The sequence below is a fragment of the Siphateles boraxobius genome, unplaced genomic scaffold (genome assembly GCF_051911475.1).
Source record: "Siphateles boraxobius isolate OS27281-9 unplaced genomic scaffold, OSU_SipBor_1 25, whole genome shotgun sequence".
Taxonomy (NCBI): Eukaryota; Metazoa; Chordata; class Actinopteri; order Cypriniformes; family Leuciscidae; genus Siphateles; species Siphateles boraxobius.
Window position 1 is genome coordinate 23,370,103 of NW_027508866.1, and position 13,961 is coordinate 23,384,063.

Genomic DNA, 13,961 nt, shown 5'->3' on the forward strand with positions numbered 1-13,961 from the left:
ACAGGCTTTGACAGGACTGACATTGTATTTGGCATGCGATTAGGGGTGATGTGACGGGTTTAAATGTCAGGGCTATTGGCTGTATGTGTGCATGGCCGTGTGCCATGTGCGCTGTAGCATGGGTGCTAATCTGAGAAATCTGTGATACGACTGGATTGATGGAGGGAATTAGTGTCGGGGGGGGGTCTTGGATGCAAGACTTTAATTACAGGATATGACCTCAGACTTTGTGTGTGTCAGTATCAAGACTAGAGCCTTTGTGGAAAACTGATTGAGATTTTATCTTTGGATGTGCAGACACATTTAGAGCTGAGCGATATATTGAATGTTCATGATATTTTTGTGATCATTTTGCTTGGCATATAAAATTCAGCATCATCATCATGAATATCAGAACGATTTAAATGCAAGCTTTTTATTTGGTCATTAAGATTCTTAAAGGCTGTTTCATTAGACTAGTTTCACAATCCTTCTGGCCTTGTGACTATGATTATGACTGAATATGACTATGAACCAAGTTTCTTTAATGGAGTATCTGATTTGAACTGATTTGAGGTAGTAAAATGGCATTAAGGTTGGTAAAATCAAACCATTTTCATGAACCATTGTGTAATATAAATTGAATCTAAAAATTCAATTTATTCAGTCTAAAAAATCTAAAAATGTTTGCTTTTTCTTTCGTGTGTTTCAATAGCAGTAAAAGCAAAATATGCATTATGCAAAATATACATAATGTTGTTTTTTTATTGTGAGGTTATATACAGTATATATATATTTATTTACAATGTATTATATTTAAACTTGTGACCCTGGATGACAAAACCAGTCATATGCGTCATTTTTTTGAAATTGAGATTTATACATCACATGAAAGCTGAATAAATAAGCTTTCCATTGTTGTATGGTTTGTTAGGATAGGACAATATTTGGTTGAGATACAACTATTTGAAAATCTGAAATCTGAGGGTGCAAAAAAATCAAAAGATTGAGAAAATCGCCTTTAAAGTTGTCCATTTATATTCGCAATTGTGCTGCATTCACTCACAAAAATAAATTTTTTATACATTTACGGTAGGAAATTTACAAAATATCTTCATGGAACATGATCTTTACTTAATATCCTAATGATTTTTGGCATAAAAGAAAAATTGATAATTTTGAACCATACAATGTATTGTTGGCTAAAATTCCCACAATATACCCGTGGTACTTAAGACTGGTTTTGTGATCCAGCGTCACAATTTATTAGAGCACATACCTGGTTATGAAACTGATTTGCCAGTATAAAATTGAATGTTGGTGAAAAAAAAAATAACTTCATACATGTAATGGTGAGCTATTTAAGATAAATGCTTTATGTATCATCTTTGCAACTTTAGGGAGACTTCTAGAAAGCATTGATATGCTACTGAAGATTTTCAGAGTTCACTGCCATTGGCACTGCTATTTGTATTCAACATGTAGACTAATCTCCATATCCTTTAGGCTACATTGATTCATATTGGAGAATGATTTGGCAAGTGGAGATTTTTCTGAAGGGAAGGTAAAAAAACAAAAAAACAAAAAACAGATAATAAAAAGTCTTTGTGATTTCCATTCATCTGTCAGCGAAAGGTTTGGTGGGATTTTCCTGGCTGGTTCTATTTTGTGATACTTCATACCTTCTTTGCAAGTATTCAGTTCAGGCTTTCCAATTTAAATGCAAATTTTACAGGACATCACAAGGAACCTGAGATGGGTACAAAAAATCATTCAGCACCAACGATAAATTATATATTTTAATTAACCAGTGAGAGAAATGCCTCTATTCAGCAGCAATGGCCATAAATAAGATATGAATAAATAAATAAGACAGGAGATAAAGGCGAGCAAAATGGCTCTCATTGAGCAACATTATTATAAAATCTGCAGAGCCATGGGATGTCATTAAGAGAAGGATCCTGAGCTGTCAGATATCAAATGTATTCTTCACGAGTTTGATGGGCTAAATGCTACTTATGGCCGCCAGAAAAAGGAGGAATTCTGAAGAACTGACAGAGAGATACAATTTTAATTTCTCTCCTGTCAGTCCTTTTTTTCTCCTCGAGTGCTGAAATAAATATGAAGTGTCAGTCAACAGACTAAAGTATTTCTCTGCTTTACTCAAGAATTTCAACGAAATAGAATAAAGCTTTGGTTTTTAAGCAGTGGTAATTGCAAAATCGAATAGTGCACTTTCAAAATACTGAAAGTCGTTTTTGACATACTTTTACTTTGGCATACTAACTAAGTTGAATGTGAAAGGGTCATCAATTGTGTTCTGTAATGATACTACTCCATATGTAGTGCTGGGCAGCAAATAGTTGAGTAATTTCTGGACATATTCTTGATTTCAAAGAGTTTTTTGTCATTCGAATGTAAATGATGACCTCATATAATGTTTATGAAGAATTTTTGATGAATGACACACAGAGACAAACAAATGCAAAGACGTTATTCAGCGAGGATGTACAATATTGACTTTAGTCTAATACATTGATCAAACAAAGAAAATAGTTTGCTCTTTTGTCTTCACACTTGTGTGTGTGAACCTTGTGTTTAGTGAGTGACGAATGCTGGGTAAATACAGCATGTTGATAAAAGACACGCTAAGTATGCAGACCCATGAATCAGAACATAATAAGTAGCTGACAAAAGCAAAATATCCACAATATTAAACACCCCCATCAATAAAAGCAAATATTATAGGAACATCACTCCCACTTACATCTTCGACACCAGCCAAGACGAGCACGTTCTTGCCAGCAAAAACAATCAAGAACTTTTGCTACAAGTGAGCTAGGTTCTCCGCAATTAGCGAGACGGTGTTGTGATTACAATGTTAAATATATAAATAAAGTGTGTATACATTTCCTTTAGCAAGTTAACCATCCTGGTAATGGGGTGCGTTATAATTTCCTGTTTAACTTTAATGAATAACTACCGTTGGGATCATGGGAGACAATTAAACAAGTGAGTGTTCAAAAAAAACAAAAAACCTTTTGCTTGTATTCCATCCATGGCGTTATGTGTGCATTCATCCAGTTTTTTGTTTTGTTTTGTTTTGTTTATTCTTGGTTATGAATATTCCCTGTCTCACTCTGATGAATGCCTCTCTTGGTACTTGTTCTAACTGTGGGCTCTTTTTGATATTTTATATGCTGGTGTGCTTAGGAAGACAAATTGATATCCTGACCCTACAATGTGTTGTTTTTGGTCTGGATTTCAAATGTTTCACTGTGAAGTCTTCCCATAGTAAAGACAATCCCAAAAGGGTTCCTGTTAATATCTCAATTATTTCACCTGGACAAAAATGAGATTACATTGAGATCAAGTTTTGTTTAAGTCTCCTGCTTCTCAGATTTTCCCAGTAATCTCTCATATGTCGCCTCTACAGTTTCAGAAGTGATCTTAGCAATGCCTCAAACTTATTTTCTAAGTTATGAAAGTCTTTCATCAAATACAAATTGGTAATTATTAATTATTTTTGTAATTCCATTTGGTTCTGCTTGTGGTGCCCGTACGAAAAATAAGTATACTTAAGTAATCTTCAAGTATATTTTTACATATAATTATGTAGTAAGTATAGCCTACTAATGCCAATATGTACGAGTAGTAAACTTGTAAGTGTACTATTTTAACGCAGCTTGGAACTAAATTGGCCCACTTTTTGTATATAAAGGTATATGTTTAAGTGTACTATAAGTGTAACATTAGTAAACTTTAAGTGCACAACTAGTTCATAATTACATTTCTCATTTGACTGCAAGTGAACTTATGGGTATACTAGTAGTTTACTATTTTAATACTTGTAGCAAATTTTTAGTTTATGAAAGTACACTTTGAAAAATACTCTCAGTAAACTACTAGTTTAGTAATTTTATACTACAAGTTTTCTTTAAGTAAACTTAACATCATACTTGTAGATTACTAATTATATATTCTTTTTGCACTTTTGGTGTACTCTCAGTAAACTACTAGTAGTTTTATACTGCAAATATTTGCACGGTTTCTTTTAGTGTACTCTCAGTAAACTGCTAGTTTAGTAGTTTTATACTACAAGTTTTCTTTAAGTGAACTTATACATTATACATTAAACATTATACTTATAGTTTACTATGTATATATATTTTTTGCACTTGCAGTAGGCCTATGCTACTATGTTCAAATGTTATTTTTTATACTTGAAAACCTTTAACTGTACTTTAATAAAAAAAAAAAAAATATTAGCTTCATGCATAATTTTTTATCAACACTTGAATGTTGGTAAGTTGCATAAAGAAAGGCAACATTTTAAACAAAAAAGTTGAATTTTTGTCAAAGACTAACGTTACGCCTTGATCAGATTCAGAACGAGGATCAAAACACAGATGGAGTAGATCGATTCCAACAACCCCAAAGCTTCGCAGTCGTTTTCTCTTCATGTGTAACGCTTTATTTCATTTGGAAACATTAAGCAGTTTTGATTTACACGCTGTTTAATGATTGATGATCACGTTATTTTACATTTGAGTGAGCAATCTTCTATGAACCTGTCCCAAATGGCGCAGTTCATGCGGACTTTCAGTCTCTTGGACTTAAATTGCGCGTGCTTGCCGAGTCTACGAGTCCGTAGGCCGTCCCATTTAGCATTTTAACGCTCTGAAGTGTGCTCAGCAGCGCCCCCTTTGTAACCTTGAAGCGGTCTTCCGCGAAGCCCGCATAGATGCAGGCTCCACGCACATTAACTACCCAGGAATCCTTGCGAAATGCCAATCAGAAAACGGATGGGAGGAGATTTCGCTCACGGACTGTTAACATGGCTTTATGATATAGGCGTATATTTTACCGGTTGTTACTTACAGTTTATACAAACATTATCGACCAGTGGTTGATAACTCAAACATAATAATAGCGTGTTAAATAATACGATCGCATTATGATTCATTACATAAATAGAACCGAATGTCATGGCTTTACTGAGTCATATAAAGGTAGTATGAATATTGAAACCTATACATTTTTCTTAAACTCATTTACATTTTAATTTTGTGTTAAAATTGAACATTATGTATTATTATGTACAACTGTATTGATCATTTACATAACCATGACATCTATTCTAATGCCCAGGTGGCATATACAATTATAGAACTGTAAAAGCAGGCTGTGTAGTTCACATGGACATAAGATTTGGGAAAATAAAATAAATCCTGTTCTCGATGCTAAAGACTTTAAATTTTTTTTAATGATATTTGTGATATTTTTCTAATAAAGGGACTGATGAGATGACCTTTAAGTTTATTCAGCTTCGACGTCTGAGCTGAGACCTTCTTCCTGACGATCGAGTCTGTCCCAAAAATACCTCTCAATGCGTCCTCGCGGACTCGCGCTAAGGGCCCTATAGGTCTGCACTACATGACGTCACCGAAGTGTGGAGTCTGAGGAAGTCCACAAGTCCGGAGTGTGCCATTTGGTACAGGACCTATCACTTGTTTCAGCATCTTCTTCTCCTGTGTTTTGATCCGGAGATTCTGTGCTAGAAGATGTGTCATAGCGCCCCCTACCGTATAACAGTGAAAACATGAATAGCTGGAAAAGCTGGAAGTCAATGGTAGGAAAAGAGTAATGTAGAATTAAAGTAAATTCATATGTGCACTACCAGTGGACTAGCCTACACACAAATTAAGATGTGCAGAATTAAAAAGATATCTGTTTTATATCAATATTTTAATAAATATTTTCAAACAATGTAAGTTTCATAAGACTGTATATATGCAAAACGATGTAAAAAAGGTATATTTAATAGGCTACTCGATCAAAAGAGTTAACACAAATACAATCCAAGTGTAATTTGAATACATAATTATACTTTAATGATTTAATTATATAAGTATATCTCGATCAACAAGTATAGGCCAAATATACTTAGACTTTTCTGTCAGTATAAGTCAAGTATACTTAAGTGCAATTTGGAGTATATTTCTGAGAAGTACATAAAAAGTAGACTGAAAGTATACTTTCTTACTTTTAGTTTAAAATAAGTATACTAATAGCACACTTAAATAAACTTCTTTTGTTGTAAGGGTGAATACATTACACACTGTAACTTTAAATTAATCTGGAACTCAATTAAAGTGATTTCAGCAAACTTCCACTATTTTGCTTACTTCAACCATGAATTGAACCAATTCAACCACATGCCATCCAAAGACATACTAGCAGCCAATGATCGCAGGGTCTATAGGGCTGTCACAGAGACCGTTATGATTGATCAGGAGAACTGTTTCAGTAATATCCGTCAGGTAGTAGGAAAATCTTATGTGAGTGAATGTGTTTTTTGTGCCACTGTTGACACTAAATAGAATTGAAGGCTGTTTGTTTAAATGACCCAGCTAAGTCACCCAGAACAACAGTGGCTCAACCAGTGGTGTGATTTTGAAACAAGACCACCCTGTCAGGCCTTGGAGTGACTAGAATGTGCATGTCAGATAAGGGAGACATTCAGAAAGTGTACATTTAGGGGGTAATCCAGTAACAGGTTTGGGAAACACTGTCCTGAGTTCTGAATCATGAAATAGCAATAATGATCAAACAACATATCCCCTGGTTTAAAAAAAAAGAGTTTGTGTATGGAGAGAGTGAGAAAAGATAGAGAGAGAAAAAGAGAAATAGAAGGGCAGATGAAGAGAGACTAAGGAGGTCTTTATGATGGTCAATCCTGGATCCAAACAGTCTGGCATTTTCTTTCCTTCTTCCTATTTCTCATCTAGGTCTGTCTATCCCACAGCCAGTTGGCCAGAGATAATATCAGTCCCAGAGGCCATTGATTTCACTGATGAGACGCTATAAAGTAGGGAAGAGAGAGAGAGAGAGACGGATATAGAGAGAAATGGGGCGGGGAATCAGCAGGAAGAGACATTGGAAGAAAGAAAACAAGTGAGAGAGTGAGAGAGAGGGGGAGGGAAGGAGGAAACAGTCCTCCTCATGCTGTCTTGGCATCGGTGCCACCCAGTTTCTCTCGGGCAGGCCAGAAGCCTCACGATCTACCTCTGTGTGTGTCTCTGCAGATGGCCAACATTGTGACGTCCTTCTGCTGTGTGGTGCTTGCAGCCGTGGTGGTGGTTTATGCCCAAAGGCGCAGCCAGCAAGGTAAGTCCACATTTTGGATACTTCCTCCATCTGTTGTGGGTTTCCGGTATGCGTATTTGGTCAGGAACAAGACAATTTCTTAACAAAATCAGCTACATATTTTGTAGATTAGGGATCAGTTTGTTCTTTTCTGGTTATCTTTCTTGACTTTCTTTTTACTTGTCATTTTCTTTGCGTCCCTCCTTCAGTCTGTCTGTTGGAGTGGAACAGAGAAGTCACATTGTGAGGAGAGGGTCAGTATCACCTGACTGTGGGGAGGGGTGTGTTCATGTGTGTGTGAATGCTGTTTAACGCATGGCCTGGCTGCCCGGAGACACAGAGGCTAGCCTGTCACTGGGTCAAAAACTAGAGCTCCAGAACAAAACAATCCTCGGAGTGTGTATGAATGTGTCTAAGTTTGGACCAGACATGTTATCTTGCTGACTGTGATGGGTTCTCTCATGCTTGGGTGAATAAGCAACTATGTTGTTTCTGCATTCCAATTCATTTTCAGTGTCATTTTCCAAGACCTCGGGGTGGAAGTGCTACCGAGGCATCCTTGTTTTGTTGGAAGATACTATAAAGCTATTGTCATTTCAGTTATTATTCAACCCGGCATATTATGCCGTTTCCTAACCAGGTGCAACTCAAGTTTCCATCAACAAGTAATGTGTGTCTGTCCACAAAGAAGGCCAAAATGTTTTGCAATGCCACACAAGTACAGCCAATCAGAACATATTTCATGGACCCTGCACACTAGAGAAAACTAAGGGTTTGATGGAAAGGAATACGTATAATACATTTAAAGGGTTTGGAAAAAGTGACAGAGTTTGAAACAAATAAGGAACAGCTAATTGGATGAACTGCCTACACCAGAGTGCATTGCAGCAAAAGTGTTTCTCAACTTTTGGTCACATGATAATAGTATCACTTTGCAAGACTCTTTGAGTTCCCTATCAGTCAGAGCCAAATCACCTTCAAGGGTAAACTGAACGAGCCAAAGCACATTAGCACGAGATTTGAATCAGATTCTCATGCTGAATCAGATTCCGAGTTGACAGCCATGCTTTCAATATTTTCCGGGCTGCTGCGCAATTTGTCTCGCTCTGAGCTTTCGTAGCTGGTGTCTGGGGGCACGGCAGGACATGTACATTGCCTTGCCCCGCCCCGTGCCATCTTTGCTGGATGTGCATTAAGGACTTTGGCAGTATGGAAACATATTGGGGCCAATATGGAACGCCAAAGATAACAACATCTGCATAAAAAGTTTTTTCCTCTTTCGCTACTCTTGATGGTGGGACGGTCAGAGGGTTCGTGGGGATTCCCCAGATGGAGTGTGCAGTTGCAGTGTCGCAGAGTGCTGCCACCTGGTAGGGTCATCCGCAAACCCATCCAGCACCTGTGGGACAACAGTAGCTCTGGCTGCTGGGACTTACATTGCTTCTGGACAGGCCGCCTCTGCCCTGCATGCGATGGCCACCCTGTAACTCTACGAGGCCATAGCACTTATAATGTACAAGGTTGTTCTGTGACAGGGTTGATGCAGGAACAGCCCAAAATGACTGACCGTGATGAAAGTCACAGCACAGGCCCTCGGACAGACGATGTTCACCTTGGTGGTCCAGAAGCGCCCCCTGGCTAAAACTTGCAGAGGTGCTAGATGCGTTCAGAATGCGCTCTCAATACCCATCTCATAAGGTGGCCTTTTCAGCTATACTGCCAATGACTGTGCCCAGCAGTTCTCCACAGTTCATAAGCTGGCTGAGGCAATCAAGAGCTTGCCCCGATGTGCTACCAGATCCACTCCGGGACGCTGTGACTTCCCTGCCCTCCATCTCGCTGCCCCATTGCGAGTTCGTCTGTCGTCCCTTTGACCCCCAAACTTGGCTATGAGATCCAGTTGGCCGTCACCGAAATTTGTTTACAGCGATCGACCTGAAGGACGCACACTTTCATGTCTTGATTCTCCCTCAACACAGACCGCTCCTGCACTTTGCGTTCGAGGGTCTGGTATATTAGTACAAAGTCCTCCCCTTCGGGCACCTCTGCCAGCTGGGGCTTCAGGTCAATGGGGAAAAGAGAAAACTCTCCCCCATGCAGAGTATCTCTTTTCTCGGTATGGAGCTAGACACGGTCAGCCTGACAGCACACCTCACAGAGGAATGTGTTGCTTGGTGTTGTACTGCTTGAATTCACTCAAGAGCAGGACACCGGCCGCACTTCAAATATTTCAGAGGCCCCTTAGGAATATGACATCCGCAGCCGTGGTAACGACGCTCGGATTTCTTCATATGAAGCCCCTTCAGCACTGGCTTCACGGCCGAGGCCCGAGATGTCTGTGGCAACACGGCACGCACTGGGTGACAATCACTGCTGCCAAACCTTCAGCCTGTGGTCGGACCCTGCTTTTCTACGGGCTGGCGAACCCTGTTGAGTTCCTCCACAACCCTTGGCAGTTAGACGTGACGGAGCATTCGACGCCAGGCCTAACACTCATAAGTACGCCCAATGGTTGACCACTGTGCTAGGCTAGGTTCCATATGTTGTGATCCCTACGGTGATCCTATATTTGTATTCTTCTGTATAATTTCTACATGATACCTCCCTACAGGCAGGATGTGGGTTCTGTAGCGTCCCTTTCCACCTGGAAAAGGGACGCTTTACCAGTGTTATCCAATAATCTCACTGTATGGGTCATGCGTAACAGCAGTGATCGACTTTCTCGGCGTAAAGCCCTGTCCCATCTTCCGCCCCAGTAGGTGCGGGGGGATCAGGTGGCTTGTGCGGAGCGCTGGAAGGAACAGAAATAGTGGCCCTTTGGCAGGGATCCCAATTTGTCAGATCACGTCTGACGTAACATTGAACATGACTGACTGATAGGGAACGTCTCGATTACATTTTTACAATTCACGCAGTTACTATTACTGTACCACTGCTGAGCGCCAGGTCAGGTTTGAGCACCCCTGATGTAGAATCTCAGCATCAAATTGTTCCTCATTTGTACTATGTAATGTACTTCAAGTCACTTATAATAAAAGTGGTTGCTAAATGACTACTTACTAAAAAAGGAATCCTGACCCTATGCCAGTCAAAACTGCAGATGTAGCTTCAGTTTGGAACATTGTTTGAGAGTGACAAGTCATCTTCTTGGATGTCTAATGCTGTTGTCATCCCCCCACACCCCTGCGGCGGCCCACATTTTGTTGAAGTGAGTCTCTCACTAAAGCTGATTACATCGGTATAATGCCTAGTCATTGGCATGTGTTTCTTTGGCAGGCTTGTCGCACTGATACGATGATGTCATAATGGGATGACATAACTACATCATCCATCAGCAGTGTTGCTTATCTGTTGCCACACTTGTTCTGATTGGTCAGCTGATCATGTTTAATCTAGGCAGCAGTCATCACAAATCTAAGCCTTTTGCGTACACACACACATACACACACACACACACGCACACGCACACACACACACACACACACACAATTTATTATTATATTATAATAAATATAATTTAATATTCATATATTTAGTATCCCATGTGTCTGTACTTGTAAAAAAACTGTCAACAAATGTAATTCAGTTGCAGGTGGATCTCTTCTCATGACAGTGCAAATGTGAGTAATTGCATTAGTGATTTGTAAACCTTCCAAGTAGGGCTGTGTTGAAAAAATCGATTCACCAATTCTGAATCGATTTTGATATTAATTTCTAAAGATCGATCTGTAACTCAGAGGATCGATTTAATAATAGGCTTACATTTTCCCCGTGAACTTTAACTTGCCGCGACTGGGAGATCCCTGTATGCGCATTGAAAGGCTTTCACTCAGCGCGCACATTGTTACGACAACGGGCTTTGAGTGAGTCATTAAACCGTTCATTCAACGAACACGTTCAAAAAAGCTGATTCATTAAAAGAGATGTAATGAAACAATGTGTTAATTATTTTTAACTTTGAGTTCCACTTTTCAAGGCTCAGCTGAGCAGCAATGCGTCGCATGGGTAACGCTGAAGCTGATGCTTCACTTATTAGAGACCTCATGACTTCAAAGACAGACGCAGGTAATCGCACGCGCTCTGCCGATCTCTCTCATTCACTGTCTGTGCGAAGCCTCTGTAGGCTACACATCACCACGATAAACAGTCTTGTTTGTTATCATTATGAACTTGTTTAACATTCAATACACATGCATGAAGTTCAAAACAAGAAGGGTATAGCCTTATAAAAAAACGCGAATATCTAACGCATTCTCATCCTTTGGCGTCATATGTGACGCCATATGACAAAACGGCGAAATACTACGCACATGGCACCCTTTATCGTCAATATAACACACACTGTGATGGGTAGGTTTAGGTGTGGGGTAGGGTCTGCGTCTCATATTCACGCTAAAGGATGCCAGTCAACTTTATGACGCCTTGGGTTCGCGTGTTATATTCACGCTAAAGGGTGCCATGTGCGTAGTATTTCGCCGTTTTGTCATATGGCGTCACATATGCCGCCAAAGGATGAGAACGGGCTCGAATATCGCGGTTGCTGCGGTTACTTGCAGTCCTCTGCGGTTGACTTGTCAGTAGCGCGGTACTACAAGATTGCGGTAGCCTAATCGCGATTGCCCTAGTACTGCTGCTGAAATACCTCTGCGTCCTCTGTCGTCTACACCAGTGCAAGTTTGTGAAAGCAGTTGTATCAACACTCTGGAAGGGGGATTGTTCTTTACAACCATCAATACTCCATTAATTTGCAGTTAAATGTCTATAATAATAGTATCAATATGTTGCATAACTACAGTCCTGTAATTCAGGTAACAGCTGGAAAAAATGCTTTTTTCTAAAACACTTATCTAAATCTCGAAGATCGGATCGGATCGAATCGAATCGAATAATGATAATCGATTCAAGATCTTGAGAATCGGAATCGAATCGATTCTTGAAATTTGAATCGAAACCCAGCCCTACTTCCAAGTTGGTTAGTAAGCAAGGTCTGTTGTAAGCCATTCGTCTTGAAGTTGAAGACCAAACAATGTTCCTAATAAAGATTTCAGGTCCATATAATCCTGTCAATCACAAGGATAAAGGTATAAACCCTGATTTTGTGGGGGAAGGAAGTGGTTCTGCATCAACATCTTTTGTTAGTCCACGAACAACATTCCAGGCTAACAAACATAGTTTTAACCCCATTTCCAAACAATAAATACCTAACCTAAAAGCAGATTGAAATGATTGGGTAACTAAGGCATGTACATAGCAGTGCTGTTTGTTGTCAAAAAAGGACAAATACTGTTTATGTTTCGTAAATTAAAATATGCAGCATGAATAATATTATTAATGTGAGCTTCAAAGGATAGGGTGCTCTCAAGGACAACACCCAGACTTTTAACCTGCATGGATGGCAAAACTATGGACTGGTCAATAGTCATAGACAATCTATCAGATTTGGCCAGAGTAGATTTTGTACAAAACCAGGATAATTTCAGTTTTACCACTATTGAGTTTTAGGCTAACACCGATGGCTTAGATCTGAAGCTGAAGTTGTACAAACTCAGTGCGACCAGAAATATACAATCTAAACCAAGACAGGCAAGTTCCCATAACTCCAAGGGAGCCCAGCCTGTCTAGGAGGATGATTGTATCAAAGGCACTGCCATAAGAAGATCATTAGTAACTGTGACAAGTGCGGTTTCTGTGCTATGAAGTGGACAAGTGAATTAACAAATGTTTTTAATAATTTTTGTTTTTGTTTTAGTTAACTTTTAGTAACCCTGCACACAACCAAAGTAAACTTTTGACTTTCTGCACTCTTCGTGTACATCATGCAATCCAGACAAAATTTTTATTTATTTTGAAAATAGATACATATTATAACATAAAATGTAAAAAGAAAAAAAAAAGTTTGCTTGAAATGTACATGAGTTTGCACATGCTGTATATTCTAACACTGGAAATATATGTAACATATTATTTTAAAGTGTTTTGATTGGTCATTAATTCTTCAATCACTCTGTTTACATGGAGGGGGCGGGGCGGGGCTAATAATGAGTGAGAAATTTGCACAAGGAATCAGAGTGATTTAAGAAATTTGAGAGAGAACTCACTCTTAACTCTCAAACAAAATTATTTTGGTTAACAATTTATAATAAAGTTACATGAATAAACATGTACTAATACTTGAATTGACTTAACCTGAATTAAGTTGCACTTAACATCAAGAATATGGTTTTATATTATATGGACACGTAAACTGATGAAACAACAACAAAGGTGGTGTCAATACACATTTCAGTTTTACCACTATTGAGTTTAAGGAAATTGTATGGAAACCAGGTTTTAATTACAGCCAAGCAGCTGCACAGAGAAAGTGGAGGAGCAGAAGTAGGCATGGAAACAGGGGTAAAACTTTGACTGTCAGCTTAGCATAAAAATACTCAAAACAGTGGTAAGATTGTATCTAAATTGTATGTTTATTGGAATGTGAAGTAACTGGAAATAGTTTTAATTGGAAAATGAAAGATTTTGGAAAATGTTACGAAAATGGCTTTTTTTTTATTTATTTTTTTTTACATTTTTGATTTCCAATTCCTTGTAACTGGTTAAAAATGGACTGTCTTTGTTAAATGCACATTTTACACATAACAGAAATAGAAATAAAGGGTAGAAGTGTAAGCACTATGCTTTTGAACTGATATAATAGACCATGTCTAGGGATATTTTAAGCTAGAACTAAGAACACTACCCGGCCCCATCCTTCCATCAAAAAAAGACATACAAAGCCTTGTTTTATGTCATCAGTCAGTGAGATTGAGTCCAGACAAGCCCATCTCTGACAATTT

The 13,961-nt window shown here is 38.8% G+C and overlaps 1 protein-coding gene across 2 annotated transcripts in view; it reads left to right on the forward strand.

The window, feature by feature from the left end:
- Nucleotides 1-13,961, forward strand: part of cntfr (ciliary neurotrophic factor receptor) — a 208,394-nt gene that overhangs the window by 59,478 nt on the left and 134,955 nt on the right. For both annotated transcript variants that reach the window (XM_077243269.1, XM_077243270.1), the window contains exon 2: nt 7,068-7,149. In XM_077243269.1, the coding sequence (XP_077099384.1) occupies nt 7,068-7,149 (82 nt within the window). The remainder of the gene's footprint in view (nt 1-7,067; nt 7,150-13,961) is intronic.